At 39.7% G+C, this 23,600-nt stretch overlaps 1 protein-coding gene across 1 annotated transcript; it reads right to left on the minus strand.

Annotated features, from left to right (window-relative positions):
- Positions 1 to 4,320: 4,320 nt before the first annotated feature.
- mc2r (melanocortin 2 receptor) lies at positions 4,321 to 9,291 on the minus strand. The gene is made up of 2 exons (XM_020638530.2): positions 7,967 to 9,291; positions 4,321 to 6,439 (listed from the first exon to the last, which is right to left on the minus strand). Exons 1-2 carry the CDS (start codon positions 8,338 to 8,340, stop codon positions 5,884 to 5,886), a joined length of 930 nt encoding a protein of 309 aa, XP_020494186.2. The 5' UTR covers positions 8,341 to 9,291; the 3' UTR covers positions 4,321 to 5,883.
- Between the last annotated feature and the right edge of the window lie 14,309 nt (positions 9,292 to 23,600).

Raw genomic sequence — 23,600 nt, forward strand, 5'->3', positions numbered from 1 at the left:
TGTTTTGTCTGACAGAGGGAGGATGGTGAAGAAGAGGTGTTGTGTTTTCTCTGGTATCTGCAAAGATGCAGGGAACTGTCAGCAAAGCTGAACACTAAAGAGAAGTCAGACAACCACAACAACAACAACAGAGTTTACACATTACCAACATTTGTGGTGTTGCACCAGCTTAGATCATTCCAACGTAGGCATGAGTTATAACGACACCTATAGCTCCTAGAAGGCGTTAAATTCTCGACTACCCAAAACAGCACGTCACTCCGGTGTTCATATTGCTCCACTGGCTCCCAGTTGCTGCTCGCATCACATTTCAACCCTGCTGCTCGCTGACAAAACAGCAACAAAAGCGACTCCTCCTTACCTTAACTCTCTCATCTATGGCTACACTCCCCCCTGCCCACATTCTGCCAGTGAAAGACACCTGCTCCAATGTTCCCAAAAGGGGCCTAAGTCTCTAGCTTTGAGTAATCAGAAGACTTGAAAAGTGCTATACAAGCTCAAGTCCATTTACCATTTAGTCTTCTCCACTGTCGCCCCCCGGTGGTGAAATGAATTACCAACCTGCATTTGATCTGCAGAATCCCTTTCCACCTTTAAGAAAAAGCTAAAGACCCAGCTATTTTATAAACACCTACACACTTAATGATATTGATGCGACTGACAATAATGAGGATGATGATACTGATGACGAGAGTAATATTTAGGATGGTGTTGATGCTGATTACAATTCTCATGAGAAGCTGTTGATGTTGATGATGAAGAAGATATATTAAAACTAAAAAACTGTGTTTTGCCTCTGTGCACTGTCTGTCAGCACCTGTGTCTGATCAGACACTCAACCCACTCAAATTGAACAAGTGCTCTGTAAGATACGGTTGTCATGGTGTATGGTTTTGAAAAGAGGGATAGCTTGCAGGATGAAGAGGAGCAGTGGGTTTGGTGTCAGTTTGTTCTCCATGAAAGATTCCCTCAGCAATGCATCATGACTATGATTTGTACTCCTGTGGATGTGTTTTGGTTGGAGGTGTGTATGGTGGTGATGTCGGAGGTTAAGAAAGACTACACATCGAGGCAGGTGAGGGCCCTTGATCCCCCCCAAAAATTTCTGAGGTCAAATACATTTGGAACCATTTTTTAAAGGCAAGTATACCAGCGCTCTAGGCAACAAGAATCAGAAAAGCAATCTTGTGTTAAAGGGATAGTTTGGATATTTCAGAGTGGGGCTGTATGGGTACTCGTGAATAGTGAGTGTATTGACCACAGGAGATGACGGTCAGCTCAGCCCAATTATTGAGCAACGGTCAGAGTGCTTGCAAACGGAGCCACGTGTAATTTTAACTCATTTTAAGAAAAATATAATCCTTCATCACCCAACCAGCTGATCAGTGTGCTGCAGGCGGAGGAAAATGTATGTGTATTCCTAAATAAAACCTAGTCTTACATCGTTTTTGATTTCTTGGTCAGTTTTTAAAACAAGATGAAATGTCGTTGTACAAACGGCCCTGTTAAGCAGCGGTGTATAGCCTAGCTTTAGTGCCGACACTCCGACTTTGACAAGTACCTCAAACAGCCCAAATTCAAAAATCTCTTTAAAGGCAGGGTTGTTAATTTTCAAAAACTAGCATGATTTTGAAAGTAGCATTCCCTCAGTGCTCTGTCTGCACCCACCCCCTCCCCTCTTTGCACCCTCAAAGCCACGCCCCCTCACTTACATGCACAAACACCATTGGTCCAGAAGCGGACCTCAGCTCATTCTTTGAATGTGAGCTCGTGCATGCATGGGTTAGAGAACGGGCAGGGAGACAGGGAGGTCTGATTGGTTCATCAAATTGGTACCTCGTGGCAGACATTAGTCAAAGTTTTTACATGCTTACTATTGCTGCAGATGACAGATTTTCTTTGTTCCATTTTCAGAGCACATGAGTTATTAATGTCTGTCAGGACCTAAAGACAATTTCAACCAAAATCTTAAAAAGTGTATCTGGGGAAAATTACCAACCCTGCCTTTAATGTAAAAGAGTACAAGGAGCACAACTCCAGGCTAACTGTCTGTCAGAGATTTGTAGAAGAGCAGGTGATTTTCTCCTGATGTATCTGAAATTTCTCTGTTGCTTTAGTGAATAATGTGTTTGTACCTGTAGCAACCTCAGAAACCACCAGACTCCTCACGTGTCTTCAGATATGTGCAGTCTTGTTTTTATCTCTAAGTGGAAAGAGAGTCCCTTTGCACCTTTAAGAAAAAGCTAAAGACCAAACTCTTTTATGAATAATTACGCACTTAATGATATTGATGATATTGATGATAATAATGATAATAATGATGATGATGATGATGCGTTGATCCTGATTAGAGCTCTAAACAACAGCTGTCGATAGAGTTCTTAATGTAGATATACTACTAAGTGCTCTGCCTCTGTGCACTGCCTGTCAGCACCTGTGTCAGAACGGACTAAAAGCTGGTCATTTGCACCTACTGATGTTGTTTTCTCCTCTCTAGAGCCTTTCTTGTGTTGTTCTTACTCTCTGATGTTCATTCCCTTTTTAGATAAAAGCGTCGGCTAAATGAATTGTAGGAGGCTGCCATTAAACTTTTGGATTGCTTCAACTGTCAGGAACCAATTTTCTGCAGATGCTGTATGCCTGCCTTCCCCTGCTGTGTGGCAGTTATTGAGCACTTTACTTAAATCTGCCAATGCTCTGTATTATCATCTCTGCTCTCACCTCAATGCAGAGGGTCATTACTTTCTATTGCACGTCTTTGTATCCTAATTATAGCTGCTCTTTTATGTCCGTGCCCCCTGAGGATGCCAACATACCTCCTCCGTGACCACAGCCTGTATTCAATTCCTTTATGTAAAGATGACATAAAGTTAGACTTGAAATGTAAGAAATGAATGTACAAACAGCTTCACTGTGTTGGTGCCGCCTACCTCCTTACTGAGAAGCTTGACAGAAACTTCATCACAAAATGCAACATCTGCTGAAACTACTTTCTGATGAAAAACCTTATGCATCACTTTAGGCACAGACTACACATTTGTTTACAATTGTTACATATTGATATTTATTGCAAAAGAGTGAGCCATGTCTGTTAAGTTAAGTTGCAACCATGTTAACTTGCATTTAAAAATGAATCATCTGCACTTCAATACATTTGACAAAAGATTAGAGATACAGGAGAAAACAGTATTAAAGAGATGCTTATTTCTGTGTTGTCTTGTAATGATCTTAATGTAGCTGGTATTAATGTTTTTTTTTACAAGTTCTTACAATTTGAAGATCAAAAGAATAGCAAAGGCATATTATGCTTCTGCATGGAGAAGTGGTTTTATTTAAAAAACAAACAAACAGTGATACATACATGTTTTCCTTTTCCTCAGGTTTTACGTAATGTAGAAAAAAACAGAAATGGATCGTAATAGCTTGCTCTAAATCAGCCTCCAACATGAATTATCTGGGCAATCATGTATAATGACTCATTGTTGTTGTTGATTGTAAATTAGTGGGTTCCTGTTCCCATCGCAAATAGAAGCAAAAACACTGAATGTGATGTGACACTGGTCAGACGTGAACCCCACCTGCTCATTACCTGCTGCGCTTATGTACAGTGAAATAATACAAATAGCCGAGGGGGCAGATTGTATGGTTGTTAAAAGCAGAGTGATTGCATGAGAGATTGTAAATGTCAGCTTCAGTTGCAATAGCTGCTTTCAGTACTACCTGTGTTGTTGAAAATGCATTTTATTTCTGTGAGCCTGAATAAAAACAAACGATCAAAAGGTGAGTGCTTTCATTTTGTTTGCACAAAAAGCACAGATATCTTTTGGTCATGTGCATGATGGAAATCACATTGCCGTGATCCATACAACAAAAAAAAAGTGAAATAGGTTTTGGGCAGTATTTCTCTCATTTCAATGAGGTGCAGAAAGGCAATTTCCAACAAGATTTCAAGAGATTGACACCTCGGATGAAATGAGATCGCATCTAAATCCCGAGAGAAAAGGATGACGGAGGAGGGGTGGATAGTTAAATAACCAGCAAGGAACAGAGAAGACTGACAGATGGCAGCTTTCGAATAAAAAGAAAGTTCAGTTTTGCAGAAGTCAAAGTAAACACATGCATGAACAGTCAAACACTTGAAAGGAAAACCAAATGTTCAATACGCATAAGCCTTGACGTATCCAGCAGTGAATACTTGGTGCATATTGTAATTGAGGTAGTAGCTTGACAACAAGAAGGCCATGACAGCTGTTCCACAGCAGTACACAAAACGTAATCTCTCCCAATTTAAACACAAATTAGATCTTGTAGTTTAGTTAGTTTTTTTTTTCTTCTTGATTTAATAGCAATAAACATATGCATGCTTGATACAGACAGTATACATAACAAACACTGTATATATCATAGCTAACTGTAGTATGTTTTTAAACTATCTTACATTATTTATATTGATATGAAGTCAACTTCTTAAAAGTCAATATTGATTATTTGTCTTACACAGGAATCAAACTTATTGTGCTGAAGAAATTCCTATTTGGCCTGTCCATTGCCTCCGACCTCCTGATACTAGAGGGGTACCTACATCCTCTTTGATGTGTCTTGAGACTGGCCAAGCTGGATTTCATGATTTTGAGTGAGAATGTCATGTGGTAAGCTATGGTTCAAGAAAAGTGCAGTTCCTCAAGTGTCCACTTGAGGCTGGGGTGGGTGAATATTGTATAATTTGTCAGTTATTCATAAGAGTTATTCATACATTTGCAAACAGTGTAGCGTTTACAGGCTGGTGGACACGTTGCTGTTTGTCAGGAGACTTAAGGCCAGCTGACAAAAAAGTGAGCAAGATAGGTTGGCAAGGATCCAATATGGCGACTGTCATTATTGGTGAAAAATTGTGAAACTGCTTCTGGGGGTCTCTGCCGGACAGTTTTCAGCACCAAACATTACTTTTCCTGCATTCTGATCATTTTTATGCATCAATTTGTGCATTTTCTGTACAATTTTAGAATTACAATCTAATCTTTTGTCCCTTTTTTATACGTATGTACTTTTCAAATCTCCTAAGACACATGTTCACCCAATGATGAATGCATTGGTACTGGGTTCTTGTTTTTGTCTTAAAGGAAGAATATACAACTTTTTGATCCAGCAGATGTCGCCATTGAACACCAGCATGAAACCAAAACAACTCGAGCTGCATTGTTGTGTTAGCATGCTAATGCTAGCGACCTTTAGTTTGCTCATAGCTTCACACTGCATGAAGATTTACACTTGATCTAAAAGCGCTTACGTGACATTCAAATAAGCAGTGAGTACAGTATGTTATTCTTCTGATTTCTGCCTTATTTAAGTTTAAATTGTCGCATATTCAGCCTTTAAGGGCTGGAACAGATTACAGACGCACTCCTGCCTGCCTGCGTGCACTGAACGCAAGAGAGAGAGAGAGAGAGAGAGAGAGAGAAAGATAGAGAGAGTGAGACAGAGAGAGAGTGAGCTGACATGCTTCACGGAAATAATTGCCAATTTCCGAACCTAATTTAGCCCACAGATTTTGTAGCCTGCACAAGGTTTTGCACATAATTTATGAAACTGGACCAACTGTTTTCAAATCCGTGCGAATGGACTCGTAAACCGTGGGTACAGATTCCCATTGTGTGGGCAACACCCACAGGAGTGCAGCTTGTTCTAAATGCATATAAAGGAGCAAGTGAATCGCCATCACTTAAAAATTTGATTAAATATTATGTGTGATCAAGATCGTGATTTTTGTTTATTAACATGCAGCCCTAGTAGATATTTACAACCTAATGAATCCAGAGCAGTCTGCTGGAAACTGCAACCTTTCCAGTGAAAAAGAAAAAAAACAAGAGAGAATATATATTTCTTTTAGGAGCACTGTCTCCATTCTGAACAAAGCAGCATCTTCCTGAAGGTGTGTCTGAGCTCGTTGCTGCGAAAGGCATAGATGGCGGGGTCAATGAGGGCGTGGCTCATCATGAGCACCACATGAAGCTGGAACAGCGATCGGTAACACTCACAGTACGGGTTCAGAGGGCACACCATGATGATGGTCAGGTGAAGGAAAAATGGTGCCCAACATACCACAAATACCCCAAACAGGATGGTGAGAGTCAGGGCCCCCCTCATGCTGCCCCTCCACCACTGACGCCGAAACTTTCTCCCCTTGCTGGACGGCAGAGCAGCGATCTCCCTGGCATGGCTGCGTGCCAGCATGAACATGTAGGCATAGAGGAAGCAGATAAACGCCAAGGAGATGAAGAAGAAGGCAACAAAGCATATCATGATGAACTTTGAGGCGAAGAACTGAACCATGAGCACGGCCCACACCCCACATGTGGTCCAGATGACAGCTAAGATGACCCCCGCACGCTGCATTGTCATGATGTTGTGGTATTGGAGAGCGTGGAAGATGGTGATGTAACTGGAAGAGAAAACAAATAGTTCACCATTAGCTTTATTTATTTTTTGGTAAATTGTGCAGCACTTGGATGCTTGACAGCTGAAACTATCAATGTCTCCAGTGCTGGTATCACATGGGTTTTAATGATATGCCTATTCATGGTTAAAGAGTGATATAAAAATATGCAAAAGGAGACATATCAAAGGGTTTATCTTTGGTTCAGATGAGCAATTCTCTAGTATTTGCATAAATCTTCTAAATTTTGATACCCCAACTAAATTAGTTGGTTTTCACACATGGCTGCTGAACATTTCTAGAAATGGTTCTCAGGAGGTAAGATGTGACATGATGAAAGAAAATATGCTGCATAAATCCAAGATGGAGGACGAAGACACAGAGTCTGACACTATAATGACAGTGTATTCCCTTTATATCACTGCTATGTGCAATTTGACATAATAACAGTATCAACTAAAGCTCAGAGAAAAACAAACTGTCTATCAGTAAAGAATATGAAGCAGCATCATCACATGAATCAGGATTGTTGAAATCACACGCTGGTCGCATGATATGAAGGTCATCACCTTGGCTGAATTTTCCTGAATATTTACTGTTGGCTTTACACATCACCTGAACCTCGAACAGAAATGTTTCTATGGATCTGGCAGTCAAAAAGCCTGTGAAACGCAGGTTGATAAATTTGGTGTTCCCACATACATCCCACCTTGAAAATTTAGGGAAATTTAGGGGAATTTTTAGGAGTTTGCACATGTGTGAAAACACCGTTAGTGGCCTTCGATGCGACTTTCAGCTCATCACAAATGCTCTGTTCCAAGCTTTAGAAAGTCTTCTTTCAGTTTTCAAAGTTTGTTGGTTCTCCTTCAGTTGTACTCCTGTGATCCTACATGTCAGAGATTCATGAAAGCATTAGAACACCCCAGCGGGGAAAATCTCGTTTTCAAATTTTTAAAAATCAGCACGTTCATGATTGATTACCTTTTTTGTATGAAGTAACAGTAGTTAAAGTAAAGTGAAATACGTGGCTTCATGTGCATGTTGGATGAGAGAAACCGAGAGAACAGTAGCATGGTGGTTCTGTGAGGTGTACATGACATGCAGAAAACTCCTTAATAAGCAGCAGTTCCATAAGTTTAGTGCTCAGAGAAAAGTTCTGACTTCTATCTCCAAATTATCCCCAGAGACCTAGTTAGTGGGACCTGATACTTTTAAATTGGGCTCAATTTAAATGTGAGCCCAAAATAATTGGTCAAGGGACCCACACAGAAAGACAGTTCAAAACAGACTGCTCAGTTGTTAACAGATCACAGAAACCACTTTGTTTTGCAACCTACAGTTTTCCCACCCTACTTCTGCTTTCCTTTACAGACAGTGCTATCCCCTCTTTGAATTATAAAGGAAAAGAAAAATAGCTAAGAGCATCGTGATTCCTTTGAAATGGGGATTTTGGAGGATTAGTGTGCTGGGGAGGAAAAGATTTATTATTATTATTATTCTCTGTGCAAATCCAAGCCCTGCCTGCATACTTACCGATCCACAGCAATAGCCATGAAGCTGAAAATGGAGCCAACAAACGACATACACAGCAGGGAATCGATCACATCGTCTAATTTTGTCTCTGAGGAACCCTTCTTCTGCAGGTGTCCGTTCTCAGCTAGCACTATCATCAAGTTCTCACAGGTTTTGGTGAGGCTGGCGATGGTGTTGAAGGCTGCCAGGCTGCAGATAAAGCAGTACATCGGCGAGTGCAGGTTTCTGTTTCGTATGACAGCCACTACGACTAGCAGGTTCTCAGCCAGACTCACGACACCGATTGCAAAGAAGATGGGGAACGGGACCGTCACGTCAGGGCAGTCTGACTGGTTCACTGTGGAAACATTCATAGCTAGCGAAAATGGTGTCATGGATTAACTAAATTAAATGATTAACAAATCAACTTTTTTGCTTTGATTAAAAAAACAACAAAAAAAAACAAAAAACAGGATTACCCTTAGCCCCGCACAGGGCGGGATTCAAACTGGATTAAAGGAAAAATACAGGAAACTACTAAATTGGTAAAAGAAAAACCCTTTTAAAAAGTAATTCATTTTTCAAGACATTTTTTTTTAATTATATATTACACTAGAATGTTGTCTTGCTTCATGACACAGTAGATTAGGTTGACCAGGGTTTAAAAAAGAAGCAGAAGGATTTGGTCACCAAAGAATGTTTTACTGAAGCAGCTGTGGGTTTGTGTCAATCCTGGCTCCACCTGTGGACATAGAATGTAGTGCGAAGCCCCCTTTAAAGCATTGGTAATCCAGATCTGTTAATCCCAAAAAATATGCTCCTGAATCAGGTTGCTCCTATCCAGTTTTCTTTGAAAACAGGGATAAAGATGATCTGTATTACACAGTCCTGGGTGGAAATAAATGGTTTTCCAAATTCAGATAATTTTTTATCAAGATTAAACCTTTCTAATGGCTGGGCAAGGGAGTTCAATCTGACTCAAAAAAGGTGGTGTTAGCTAACACAGGGCAGGCACAGAAATGGCACCAGACTGTTCCCCACAGCCAATTTGTCATTGTCATGAATGATCCTTTTTGAATGTTTCTTATTTGCAGCCAGAGTGAGTCAGTTGGTGGTCTTGGCAGATCAGCTATGCTGTACACCTTGTTCTCCTCTGTCCTTCAAATGTGAGACTTTTCAGTAGATATATTTTTTTCAGTCAGGGGGGTGTTTATCCAGGGCTCACAGACTGTCACTCAATGCCAGAGTTGTTTGCATGAGATTGCAGTGCAGCTGTAGGTTGCTGATCTTCTGCACTGTGTCGCGCCACTCCTGTCTGTCTCCAGTCTTGAGAAGAGTGTTGGATGTGTCACCTGAGAAAAACACAAGTAAGACTATTTATTTGTATTATAGTCCCCCTGATTCTGTAAATGATCTGCTCAATAAATCCCATTACAAAAACTTCACATACTAAATATGGTGTTAATCGTGTAAATGATTTCTGTTACAGCTGTATATCCTCTCAGTAGAGCAGTGTGACTTTTTATTTAGGGTCCTAAAGAAGCAATATGTAATATATCTTCTGAATGTAATCCTAAAATGACCTTACTATATCATGAGACATTAAGGAAACATGCTATGTTAAAGCGCTTGCTTTTTAGATAACAATAGCAGTCAGTATGTCCTCATTCTAAGTTTAGATTCGGGTCAGGAATGGTTTGTTTTTGTTTGACCAGAGAGGGTATAGGTAGCTTTAAGTAATCCCCACACGGCAGTTTTGAATGCCACTCCGTTTGCCAAAATGACACCAGTGATTATGGCAAACCAACAGATGTTGCAACAATGGAAGGGGGCAATAAAGTCGAATATAACTGATTCTACCTTGCCTAAAAAACGTTGTTCTTTTTTATGCATGCATGACCAGAAATGTGGTAAAATCGGATACATATTTGAGATACTTTTAGAAAATGGAGCCAGGTTAGAGCACATAAAGGTGTCAAGATCGTTGCAGGGCTGGCTAAACACTGAAGCTTCCTTGTCCGTGACATGTAACTTAATTGTGTGCACATCTACTCTATGGAGCAGGGGGTGGGGTTCACAGCTCTCTCCAATGTTTTGAATTTAGACTACAGTACCCTTGTTAAACACTACGTGTCAGAGTTGCCATTGCTCCTTCAACAACTCACTATACCCTTCAACTTCTAAATGGTTCAATGCATTGTCCTCCTGGTTATGTAACACATTAAAAAAGAACATTTTATATAATCATAACAATGGAAGACATTTTGTGTAAGTGGGACTTCAAATCTAAACTCCTGCTGGGATAAAACCTGAACATGATTAAAATGATTAAACCAAGCTTTTATTTAACACCCTCTGATCACTCTCTCCCTCCTCATGCCAAAATACGTCTCACAGCTGCTTCATCAAAGTCAATAAAAGACACCTTTGACAACTCTGCAACTTTGTTCTTGGCAGAAGATCATGGCTTTTACTTGCTCTTTGGTAACATGATATACAGTATGTAGCAATAAGTAAGGTCTTTTACCTGCACTAATGTAAAGTGTCTTCATATAACATTTATCATCAATTGGCGCTATACAAAATAATGTTGTTATAGTTTAGCTTAAATGTAAATTTGCTGTGCTTTTCGATATCCAACCCAAATCATGAAACTGCAGAATTCCTGCATGAAAACATTTTCTACCTTATTACTGTGATTTCTGTGTGTGAATGTATAGAAATAAGTAAATGCTGATGGACACTTTACATAGCAACCTCTTCCATCAGTGTGTGACTGTGATGTGAATGGGTAGGTGTGACCTGCAGTGGAAAATGCACTTTGATTAGTCAGAAGACGAGAAAAGCGCTATTCAAGCTCAAGTCGATTTTACCATTTGCCGAGTTGTGACCATAGACTTTAAATATTAAAGGGATACTTCACCCATTGAAACATGAGTCTGTATTGACATTGGGTCATATATGTAGTAAAATGTGAAATAAATTTTGAAGTTGGTGCTTCTTTAGCGAGAAAAGGCAGAAAGTGTCTTTTCGGCTCATGTGGATGAAAGACACCAACTCCCAGAATGCACAGCTCCGCAGGCCACTTCCACTGAATCTCAGGGTTTATTTACAGACATTTATTACAACACATACAGCCGTTCTGATCCTGAGATTTCTGATTTCTGAGATTTCTTCCAGAAGGAATTGGCATCTTGGAAATTCCTGGCAGAAAACAGACTCAATGTCTGTGTTCATAAGCAAACAGTGAGAACACCGACACCACCAGTCCACCCCAGCTCGAGCCGCCCCCGGGCTCCTCGTCCTCACCGCTGCCGGCCAGCAGCCACAGCAGTCGAGGCATAACAGCTGACTCGCTGCAATATTGCGGTTCATAGAGATAGCCATGAACATCCCATTCGAGCACAAGACCTTCAAAATCCCCTTCATCAATATCATCCATATTTTTTCACTATTGTCGGTTCTTATCAGCTTTCTCCATAGAGCCTGTTAGCATAGCTACCAAGCAATATGGCGGGCGTTAAGTGTTGATTCTGTGAGTTAGATCCCACCCACTGATCTGCGATAGGTCTGTAGCTTCAGTGGTCGAAAATATGAGGAACTAGCGACGTAGTTTCACCCCTGCTAACCACAGCAGCCGCCGATGATGCAAAATGACGATTTTTGCCCTTTTTTTTGCTCCTTTTCAGACTTAAAAATACAAAGATTTCCCGTCTCGGGGGAAAATGAGGGCAGGATGCACAACCATTCAAAAATACTACCGAGTTTCTAATGATACAAAGCTTAATGCAAATGGGTGAATTATCCCTTTAATGGACGAAGCCTGAGTGACGTCGCCCATCTGTTACTGCTGTCGGCAGCTGTCGCCATGCAGGAAATCCTGTGTCAACCTAACGACAGGCTTATCCCCCATCCTCAAATACTACATGCGTGCCGCGGTCTGGCAGTTTTGCTCCGTCAGATGGCGCTCAGCCTTCCCCACTGGATCAGTTTCTGGAACATGAGCGCAGCCACGAGCAGCTGTACACACATCACAGAAGATCTCGAAGATCAAGCAGGGGAAAAGACAAAAACATGCAAACAACATGTTGCTTTGTCTTTCTGATAATGAGTTGTTGTTGGTTCAGTGTCGATTTTTGCGTAATGTTGAAATAGTGATGACAAATACGATCGAGAGTCTGTATATTATATGACTTCCTGTCGGGATTAATGTTGTGTCATTATAAATAGTATAGCATAGAGTAGAGTCTTGAGATAACATCTGTTATAAATTAGCTCTGATTGATTTGTTGTTTTCAACAAATTTGATGTAATTCCACTCATTATTTGTGAAAGATGACTCAATTTTAAATCAGGCTGTGATGGAACAATGAGCAAACAACGATCCAGCTTCAAAGATATATTTTTCTGACACTGAAAACTAAAATGCTCCGCAGTGTGTTCTCCAGCTTGCACTGCACTTTAACTCAACAATGAGTCTGCGTGATGCATGAGCTACAGCCACAGTACCACCCGCTGCTCGGCTCTACAGGAACTCCACCCCACTGAAATACAAGAAAATGACACTCTGACGGACAAAGCTGTGAACAGGACTGTTCACATTGTTATCTTTGTTGTTCGCTCTCACAATGATTTACTGTATTGACAACATGATGGCTAACAGTGGAAATCATGTCCTTGTTTCTTTTTGTCTGTATGGCAGTTTTCACATATGCACTCCTGAAAATATCCAGATAATTTCAGGAGGATTGCTTATAACATGCTCCTCACAGCGGGAAACTAACCCTGTCAGAAGGGGGGGGCTGGGGTCTCCAGAGGTAAGACGGGACGTAATAAAAATAATATTGGAAGAAGCAACAGAGTACGCTACAATGCAATAATGAGAATATTTGAGTATATATCAATGCTACATGAAATTCAACGGAATCACACTATCAACAAAAGAGCGGTGAATAACATACTGACAAACAGAAAACATAATGCAGCAGGTACATTACATTCACGGAGATCGTAGTGTACAGGCAATCTATGCATTGTGTTAGTACAGAAATGTCACTCCCCCTCCTATTGGCTCGTGGTGAATTCTCCGGAGAATTCCCTGCTGCGTTCTCACAACAGCTCACTCGGATTTGCTAAGGAAAAAGATACTAGGCGTCTGGCAGGAGAAACTCCGGGTGAAGCTTGAGTGAAAAATGTGACAGCTCCTCCTGGAAATATCAGGATGTTTTCAGGAGATTTCTGCCCTATTTGTGTATGTTTGAGGGAATAAACTAAAAAGTGTGATGTTTTGACTCAAGTTCTACTGTTTATTTAGTTTTAAGATGGGCTGAGGAAGTTTGGAGAAACACCAAAAATAAAAAAGTTTAAGACTTATTCATATATATTTGAGGATCCAACCCTAATAATGAATTGCTTCTGTTAAATTCAAAGAAAGAAACATGGCTTTGAATCACTTTTCATTGTACAGCTGAGCACAAAAGCAGGAATGTTTTAGTAAAACATGGTAAATTTGGTGGTTATGGTGGAAAAATGGTTCTCATTCAAACATAGTTTCTATCATTTCTGCACACATTCCTCAACATGTATAGGGTGCATGCTCGTATGTTCCTTCATTCACTTAACCATCAATTCGAACAACTCATTATGCATTCCTGCACATCCACCTTTAATGTGTGATCTACATGTCGGTATCTCTGATCACATTTACATTCAGTGTACAGTACATCCTCTGCTGCAAAGGCAAATAATGCCTCAGAGATCATTAAAGTTTCATGTAAATCTCCTCAATGACTCAATGTCTGTGTTATTCATGAGCAAAACTAAGCGGTAAACACAAGGGAACAACATATGTGGATTCAGTGTGAATCAAGGTTTTCTTCAATTAGGAACAGGAACGCTCTCTGAACAAATACGTTTAAATTGTGGTTTATTTTATAGTACTTTCTATTTGAAATATTTATTTAATCCTATTCTACTAGTAACTAAGTAGTAACTTCATCCTTTGGACACCTGTAGGGAAAAATATAAAAACTACTGAACATACTCCTAACAAATACTTGATGGCTTGGAGTGTGTGGACACCAGAATTTTAAATCCTTTCATGTTGAGAATCTCATTACAAGCCAACGGAAAAAAAAGAAGAGCTATAACAGCCTCAGCAATCGAGCTTTCTACCAGATCCTGAACCTGCCTGAACAGATTTACTCCTTTTAAGCGCAACATGCTCTCACTATGTGAGAAATATGACAGCTTTGTCAGTAGCCTTTGGCTTTAATATAACCCTAACTGCTAAAAAGTTGGGACATTGTGTTAAATATACTGTAAGTAAGAACAAATGTGATTTTTTTGCAAAATGTTGAACACCCAAATTAAATTGAAACTAGCTTATATAACGCTTTTCTTGCCTTCTGACTACTCAAAGCGTTTGTTCACCCATTCACCCACTGATTGCAGAGACTGCTATGTGAAGTTTCCATCAGTATCAACTAATCCATATGCACACATGGTGCTGCCGCCAATACAGCAGCGGAAGCAATTCGGGGTTTAAGTGTCTTGCCCAAGGAAGAATCAATACCTCAGAATCAGAATAGGTTTTTATTGCCAAGTAAAATTGTTTTGCTAGTGCAAAACAATTAACAAAGGAAATATAAAAACAGCAGAGATCCTGCTGACAACTAAAATAGAAGATGAAATAAAACAACTATTAGAAAATATATAGTAGAATATTAAAATCTAAAAACACAAAATGTAAAAAAGGTGTAATGGAGGAGCTGTGCAGTTGTGCAGGTATGTGTATTATTTGCAGAACAAATATCTTCCAGGAGTTGCAGGAGCTGGGGTCTCCTCCTTTTCAATAATGATAACAAAGTGTTGTCAAAAGAAAAATTAGCAACAGAGCTATAAACGTGACCATGTTTCAACTTTTTAAAAATGTGTTGCTGGCATCAAATTCAAATTGGACGTATCATTTTCCAAAAAACGATGACATTTCTCAGTTTCAACATTTGATACAGTAGGTTGTCTTTTTGTGGCTATTTTCAATGAGATAATAGATTTCAGTGTTTTGCAAATCTTCACATTCATCACCAGTAAATTGCTGTGGCTGTCCGTTTGCGTTCACACACTCAGCTCACGATGCAAATTTCAGGAAATTTTCAGGAGTGTGTTTTTGTCTGAAAGCACTAGCATTGTAAAAAAGATAGAAAGATAAAGCTTTCAGATGGCAATTCAGCAGGGAACCAATGTTGCAGGCTGTGTTGTCCTTACTAATCGATTTAACTAAGCCAGAAGCAGAAATGACCTCACATCGAAAGCATTACGTGCACTAATATCGACTAATTAATGGGTTCAAACTAAATTTTAGCAATAGCAAGACACAAATGAGGCTGCAAGCTAGTTCAGGTAGACAACTCTACACTGATTTAACAGTGACATGCATTATTATTCACAATCTCCCGACATCAGCTCCTTCCAATTAGCAGTCTATTTAAGTCTGAGAGATTTATGGTGTCTCCCTCTGGTCTTTCATTGCTAGCTCTGACCTGCACCAGTACTGCAATCTTACTCAACCCCACCACCACCCTAGCATCAACCTGTAAGCTCCGACTGGGGGTTAACGATATCATCCAACCACTCCTCAAATTTCTGCATGTAAAATAAAACTGGGAGGAGTGATGAGATGGGATCCTTTATAGACCCCAAACACAAAGTGTGTTCTGCTGCGGCAATACATTTTTCAAACAAATTAAAATGTGTGTTGTGTGATCGAACTGTCAATATTGTCTGTACTGTACGTATCCATGCCGAGAGTTGAAGGTAAGCTGGATCACAGCCTCTACTGATCAAGCATGAAATATGAAAATGAAACACATGTGATCAGCCCAAACAAGTCTTCATCAGTGCAGCTGCTCATCCAAAAACATTCTTCCCATTCCAGCCTTTCCTCCGACTCTCTCCTCATCCCCTTATTTTCTAAAACTCACATCTTATCTGTGCTGCTTTCCTCTACTCCTTTTAAACGTCTGTTCCTCCTCATTAACTACCAAGCTTCTCCACACAGTCTTTTCTCATAATCTGAGGATCGAATGTTGTGATTTGAGACGCCCCTTATGGCCATATGATCTATCCTCTAATGCTGCATTATGAGGAAGGCAACGTATTTAGTATGCACAGTAGCGTATACAGTAACTCATTTTTATTGGGCTCTTTAACAGATGATCATTACTTTTTGTTTTTTATTGGAATGGATAGGAATGAAGAAATCTGACATAACACAATCTTACGGAGTACAGTGATGATACAAATGGGTCATCGATGAGCTGTTGTTTGCTTTTTCTTGTCAAAAATATTATTGTACATCCTGCACAGTTCTCTGAAATGGGCTGGAGTATAAAAGCCTGTGTCTGTTTTGTTCCCATTTCCTTGAAATCTATCACGGTATCTAATAGAAAAGTTGATAAAGTGAGCCATGATGATGGAGGGACCGTCGCTCAACAGTGACCTCGCATTGAGAGATGATCAAAGCCATATGAATCAGACAGAGCTGCACAAATAGGAACAGGAACCGTAATGAATGGAGCTTTACATCGAGTCTGTCATCAACTGCTGGCTGCCGTCTTTTAATCACACCACCGCTCCAGATCTAAGTTGTTATTTCATGCTTGTACTTTCAGCTAAAAGGTTCCTCAACAGTAGATTATCCCAATACAACCATAACTGGTTTGTTCTTCACTTCAAAGATGGCTATGGTCAGACATAGACTACTAATTGGAGCCCTTTATTTGTAGCTACATTAGGTTTTTAAAACTCTGAACACTATGGTTTGTGGTACTTACAGCTATAAGAGGACACACTTACAGTAATTCTATAGCTCATGGACAAAATTGAATTAAATAAAGAACGGTGTAAAAGCCTTACTTTTTACTCACTTGCTGCCCCGCTGCTTCGACAACTTTCCTGAACAGAGACCTTTGAAAGGAGAAGCTTTCTGAATTTCTGAACGACATCTGAACAAAAGGCAATCACATAAGAGCTGATGTGGAACTATTTTAAACCGTTTTTTTGCAGTGGATTGGGTTTTTATGGGGGAGACTGGGAACACTGTTGTTGGAGCCTTGAAAGGCTGCCTCACCAAGGCTGTGACGCATGTTATTTCTTTTTGGTCCGTGTGTCCTTTTATGATATCATCACAAGGACAGCCAGTGTACTGACACACAGCCTATCTCTGTCTGTCCTTCCTCTATATTGTCCTATCCTTTCTCGGTCTTTTTGTGGAAAAAAATCTCCTTTGGTAACATAAAAAGAGTTTAATCAAATAACACCTGGTCTAGCTTAATCCAAATATTCCACTGGTCATTTTTTTACAAGTCTTTTTTTCATGTGGCTCAAGGCCATAAATGTGATTGTGGTATGCATACAGGGCTCTAAATCATTAATTTACTTGCTCATGTGTGTTGGATTATAAACAATTTCCAATAAGACATTCGGTGCAGCCATAACAGAATTTAGTGCTAAATCTGCCATTTAACTGTTTGCATTTCATTGATAAGCTCTTAGCTCTTAGCTCTTAGCACAGCACCTCACTTTCCTTCTAAAATGTGATCGTCCCATAGTTCAAGAGACTTCTGACAGCTCGACAGCCCCCCGCAGCCCCCGCAGCACCCCTTTACTCTGTCTAACAAAACGTACGGCGCAAACATGGGCTTGATAAGACAGCTAACAAAGCTGCTAAAATCTGTCAGCAGCATTTTCATTCAACTAGCCAAATTAACTGTCGGAATTTAGACATCAAAATTCACTGTCGTCTACCTGTAATCACTGTCCATTGTTGAAGAATCAACTCTAGAGTTTATCTAGAGAACAACGTTATGATAAAACACATTCTAGGTGTTTTTATGACAGCTTTGAAGGCGTGGTGACCGTAACTGAACAAACAATGAAGTCATAGAAATGAGAAAAGGATGAGAAAATGTAAGTTGGAATAATATTTTCTGCTGCACTGTCATAGTGACGGACCACTCCTGAGGTGCTGTGCTAAGAGCTTATCAATGAAGGCCTCTTTGATATCCTCATGTGATTGCGATCACTGAGTGAAACATTAGAGAGGCTGGCAAAATAACTTCTAAAGCACATGAGTGTCAAGCACACTCTGCTGGTAATTAATCACTGACCTTAGAAACCATTGGCTGTTTTCAAACATGTGCATCTTCATGAGTTTTCTTGTTTACCAGTCCCTCACAGTGTGAAGTGTTCACTGTTTGTAGCAGTTGCACACTAGTCTCTTGATTTCGGCATCGCCACTGAGGATTTTCAGCTGCGTCCACACCTTTGCTCACCTCAACTTCACGCAGACACGACGGGGCTCGCAGGAATCGTCTGGGTAAAGTTGGTCGAAAAAATGTGACAGATTGTGTTCGAACATGAAGCCCACCCCTTATAATTCTGGGATATTTTCAGGAGCTTTGTGGATGTGTTTAAACACCAACTGTGACAGAGCTTCTTCTTATCGTGAATTCAATTTGTAAGCTGTCTTTCCCCCTGACACCCCCCCCCCATTTTGCATTTCTGATAAAGGCTCCCTGCCCTCCTGCAAGTAGCCCCATTGAGCTAAGAGAAAAGGAGAATCCATTGCAAGAGAAATATGTTGATTCTTGTTTGGGAGGTTTAATAGAAATAATGAAAGGCAGGTATCCAGGGACCAACAACAACAAGGTGAAAGCATACAGGGAGAAAAAACATCATGTACAAAGTGACAGCATTGAAGCATGCGAGCAGTGGGGTGTGATGTAAGGCACAAAGTAAGAGTGGAGGATGGCTTCTAATCACAAGGTCATCTTCTATCATTAGATGTGCACTCAATCCAATCCATGCCTTCCTCACCTTGGACCCCATACATGGACAGATTTCACATAGCGCTCTTTATCAACAGTGGAGTGACGCAGACACATTTTTAAATCACAGGTAAATTGAAGAAACCCACTGTTTCATGAATGTCACTCCCCACATGTGGGGTCAGACCCAGTGAGAAACTTCACACTTCAAGGTGAATGAAAATTGCTTTGTGTCACATTGCTGAATAGAGTGGCAGTTTCTGTGTGTAGCTATTTTGAAAGGTATTCTTGGTTCATAAAACAATTCACTTTTTTTTTCTCCATGCCACAAAGAGAACAAAGATAGTGGGCTTATCATCATCAATGTGAACGAACAATAAATTATTCAGTCAGTGTTCTTAACCTTCAGACCCATGAAGAAAATACAATGTTTCTTAAGTTCACTAAGCCTTGTTTAGATTGGATTGAATGACTGGTTAGGCACAGCCACACAAAGGAAAGGAGAGGTTGTACCACAATCAATTAAAGGAAGGAGATGAGACCATGTTTCCTCTCTCTGTGTTCTTGAAGAGTATTTGATTGTCAGTGTAATCTTTTTGAGGCAGCAGAACAGAGAGGAACTCCAGGGTTTCAGACACAGATTGTATAAAAGACTATGGACCATGAACCCAGCTTTAGAAACCTCACATTTTGCTTCTTTTTTTTGCCACAATCCTCTTAGTTTTTCTTTTTGGTGCATGCAGTGACCATAGTGACCATATGTGGACTAAAGAATGGATAAACATTCACTATCCTGGTTAACAGGTGGAGGTGGAGGTCAAGGTGTTGTTGCAACTTTTCAATTTCATGCAGCCAACAGACTGTATAAAACATTGACAATTTACAAATTGTCGCCTCAGATAGAAGCTGACTGACATCATACTGTAGTAATGAGGACATGCTTTTGGAATAAAGACTATGAGACCATGAACGTGAAAGCAACAATATGTAACATTTTGTTTTCATTCACCTTGAAGTGTGAAGTTTCTCACTGGGTCTGACCCCTAATGTGGGGAGTGACATTCATGAAACAGTGGGTTTCTTCAATTTACCTGTGATTTAAAAATGTGTCTGCTTCACTCCACTGTTGATAAAGAGCGCTATGTCTCAGCTGGATCAGTGTGTTGATAGTGCTGTGGATAAGCTGAAAGTTACTCTTGATTCGATTGTCCCCCTAAAACAGAAGGTCATCAAATGGCAGAGACCAGCTCAATGGTACAACTCAGAAACCCATATTCTGAAACAAATGCCATGTCAATTTGAAAGAATATGGCGCTCCACCAAAATTGAAGAATCTTGTTTGTTTTGGCAAGATAGTCATGATGAATAGATGAAGGCACTACTCCTCTCTAATCAAGGAAAATAGATTCCTCCCATAACTCTGATACGGCAGAAACAGCTCTGTAATATAATATTTATCTTATTCAATAATTGATTTGTATAAACCGTCAACCTGTCTTTTAGACCTAATCCCAACCAAGCTGTTTAAGGAAGTCCTTCCTAGCGGCTCAATATTAGATATGATCAATGATCCCGGAGAGTCCAGCATTGCACAGAGACTGCACAAGTTACAAATTATCTACTTCTAGCCTCAGACAGGGAACTTCTCTCTGTGCTCGTGCTGTTAGAGCTTAGTGCTGCATTTGACACAATTGACCATCACATCCTATTACATGGACTAGAACAATTACTTGGAATTACAGGAACTGCTTTAAGTTGGTTTAAACCCTTTTTCAGATCAATCTCAGTTTGTACACATTAATGATAAGTCCTCTATGCACACCAAAGTTAGCCATGGAGTACCACAAGGTTCAGTGCTTGAACCGATTCTCTTTACATTATATGTGCTTCCTCTGGGTACTATTATTAGAAAACACTCCATAAATTGTCATTGTTATGCAGATGATACTCAACTATATGTATCAATGAAGCCTGATGACACCAATCAGTTATGTAAACTATAAGCGTTCCTTAAGGACATTAGGATGACCAGACATTATTTGCTGCTTAACTTAGACAAGACTGAAGGCCCTAAACACCCCAGAGACACTTTTCTAATGATATAAGTGTCCTTGATGGTATCAGCCTAAGGCTGTATTCACGAAGCCTCCCAAGTACTAAGAGTTGCTCCTAGTGACAAAATTATAAGAAAATGATTAGAATCAGGACATTTCTTAAGAATTGTCCTTAAAAGTTAAGCATCTTAGCCCTTAAGAGAGCTCCTAAATTGTAAACCTGTTAGGAGGAGTGAAGAGGACTTTTAACAGACTCAAGTGTAATAAGCTGATGAGAAAATGTAAAAATTTTCTCCAAACACTACATGAATACTAATATTTTTGATTCATAGTTGGGCCAAACGGCTTTTTTCAGTACAAGTGAGACAAGCATGTTGTGTTTTTCTACAAGTGGTTACCTCCACACATGCATTCGATCTCTATTTAAGACCCTTTACCTACTGATATAAGATCACCATTTGAAGAAGCTGCTGCACAAGTGGACATGTGATTTCAAACATTTTGTGGCAATATACTTTTAAAGTACTTTACATCTTACAAATTATCTCACAGATGCTAATTTTATAGTGTTCATAATTGCACAATGTCTGACTAAATTCTATGATTTCTATGATTTACTTTTTTTCTCATTTTTTTTGGATTAACCAATCACAGCTTCTGAAAATGCATATTTTACCTACTCTGTTGTAAAATGTCTTGAGACAAAATTTGTTATGAATTGGTGCTATACAAAGATGAATTGATGTTTCATGTAATGAACATATCTGTTGAATAAATTTACAAAGTATATAGCAGACAAAATGTTTGAAAACATGCCCACTTGTGCAGTATCCTCTTCACATGCTCAATGAACAAGCCTGAGCTATCATCTCTCTCAAACTCCCTGCTCATACACAGTATTATGTTAATACAGTATTAGATTTTTAAATAAAGACACAAAAGTAACCTCAACGTGTCATGCTTATCCTGGTCTAATTATGTTATATAAGACCGAATGTCCGGAGGCTGTATTCACAAAGCTGCTTAGTGCAAAGAGTTGCGCCTAGTGGAAACACTTTAGGAAAATTCTTAGAAACAGGACATTTTCTAAGAATTTCCACTTAAAGTTAGAAATAGATGAAGAAACTTACTCACGAAGCATTTCAGCCCTTAAGAGACATCAGAAGATGAAAAAACATTCATGAATAGTGAGGAGGACATTCAACAGGCTTATGGATTTCTCAAGCAGAGGAGAAAAAGGAGGAAGGATGGAGAGAAAGGTGATCACACAAGCAATTACAGATCTGTCACAGCCTCTTATGAATATCCATTAGATTAAGTACTGAAATGTGTTTACTTATTATTCTTATTGTAACTAAACATGGGCAAATAATATAAGGATGCAGCAATGAATGACTCGCACTCAGAGAACACAAGGAGAATAGACAGGAGTCTTGATTGAGAAAATTCTCATTGAATCATAGTTGGGCTGAACAGACAAGAATTATTCACTTTCTGCAGTGCAATGTGTGATGTGAATGTTGAGTCCCTTTACATGTGGTTTATTCCCAAGGATCATCTGGTCACAGGCTATTTTTATTTATTTGACCTATTCTGTTTAATTTGTATTTTGAGCTTTCTTGTCTGTGCTGCTGTAACGCCCGAATTTCCCCTCTGGGGATCAATAAAGTTTTATCCTTAAGGCTCTTCACATGATTTAGCATATGAAGAGGCTATTGCGCAAGTGGGTATGGGCTTTCAAACATTTCGTAAGCAGTATATACATAACAAAAGTATGAAAGGCTTACAATTTTTAATTTAACAAAGATTTTCATAAAATAAAAAGTCTTAATGATGACACAATGTCTGACATTACCACCAAGGGGGCATTTAGATACATTTTTCTTCTTCTCTGTTTTTGGATCTGTCAACCCCAGCTTTTGTATGTGTCATACCTAACCACGGGATCCACACTAGGTTACATTTCTGTCCATTCCTCGCTCAGACTTACTCTGGGAATGTTCCTAAATCACTCCTCAGCTATGAGTCGTTGTACGATTTTTTTTTTAGTTAGGAGCTGTCTGAGAGGACTCTGAGAATGGGACAAGAACTGCATGGGCATTCCCCATCAGCATACACAGATCACTGTAATGTGTATGTTTACTTGTAAGTCATATGAAAAATGGTCATGTTCATCTCACATGGCCTATGGCCTGCAAACATGACGCTATCATCAATAGATTTGCACTCTCCTGGGGAGTGCAGGGGCCCTGATTTTGTACACAAACTCTCTTTCTTTCCTGGTTGGAGCCTCTCTCTCCTATCACGGCCTCCTGAGATTCATTGAGACCTTAGGTATCTCCTACCACCTCTCCTTCCACCTAAATAGCTGTTTTCTCAAAATCTGTTTTTCACCTGTTCATGAACACTTCTCAGCCTCATAATATGATCATCACCTCTGAGAATAGTAAAGGTATAGTTTTAGCACAAGGTATATGGATCATCTTATTCTTGATGATAGTTGAAGCTTATTATTATTATTTTTTCCATAAAACGAACCATTTCATTATCCAAAGTACATTTGTGCCAAATTTGAAGAAAGTCCATTCTAATGTTCTTGAGATGTAGCTTTCAAAAGAAGGTCGCTGGATAAGTTAGGGGGAACATTGACCGTTTGGGTAAAACATTCATCACCAAATGAATCATTTAGCCTGAGGGACAATTGTGTGTTGTTGTTTCATGATTAGCCTTTGAATTCTTGGGTTTTGGCCGAAAATGTTTTTGAGTGTCAAT

Source organism: Labrus bergylta, chromosome 8 (assembly GCF_963930695.1).
Source record: "Labrus bergylta chromosome 8, fLabBer1.1, whole genome shotgun sequence".
NCBI classification, from domain to species: Eukaryota; Metazoa; Chordata; class Actinopteri; order Labriformes; family Labridae; genus Labrus; species Labrus bergylta.

Coding starts and splice junctions, on each gene's coding strand:
- mc2r (XM_020638530.2), bottom strand. CDS start 8,340: ATGACACCATTTTCGCTAGCTATGAATGTTTCCACAGTGAACCAGTCA. Junction 6,440..7,966: donor ATGGCTATTGCTGTGGATCG/GTAAGTATGCAG, acceptor TTTCTCTTCCAG/TTACATCACCATCTTCCACG.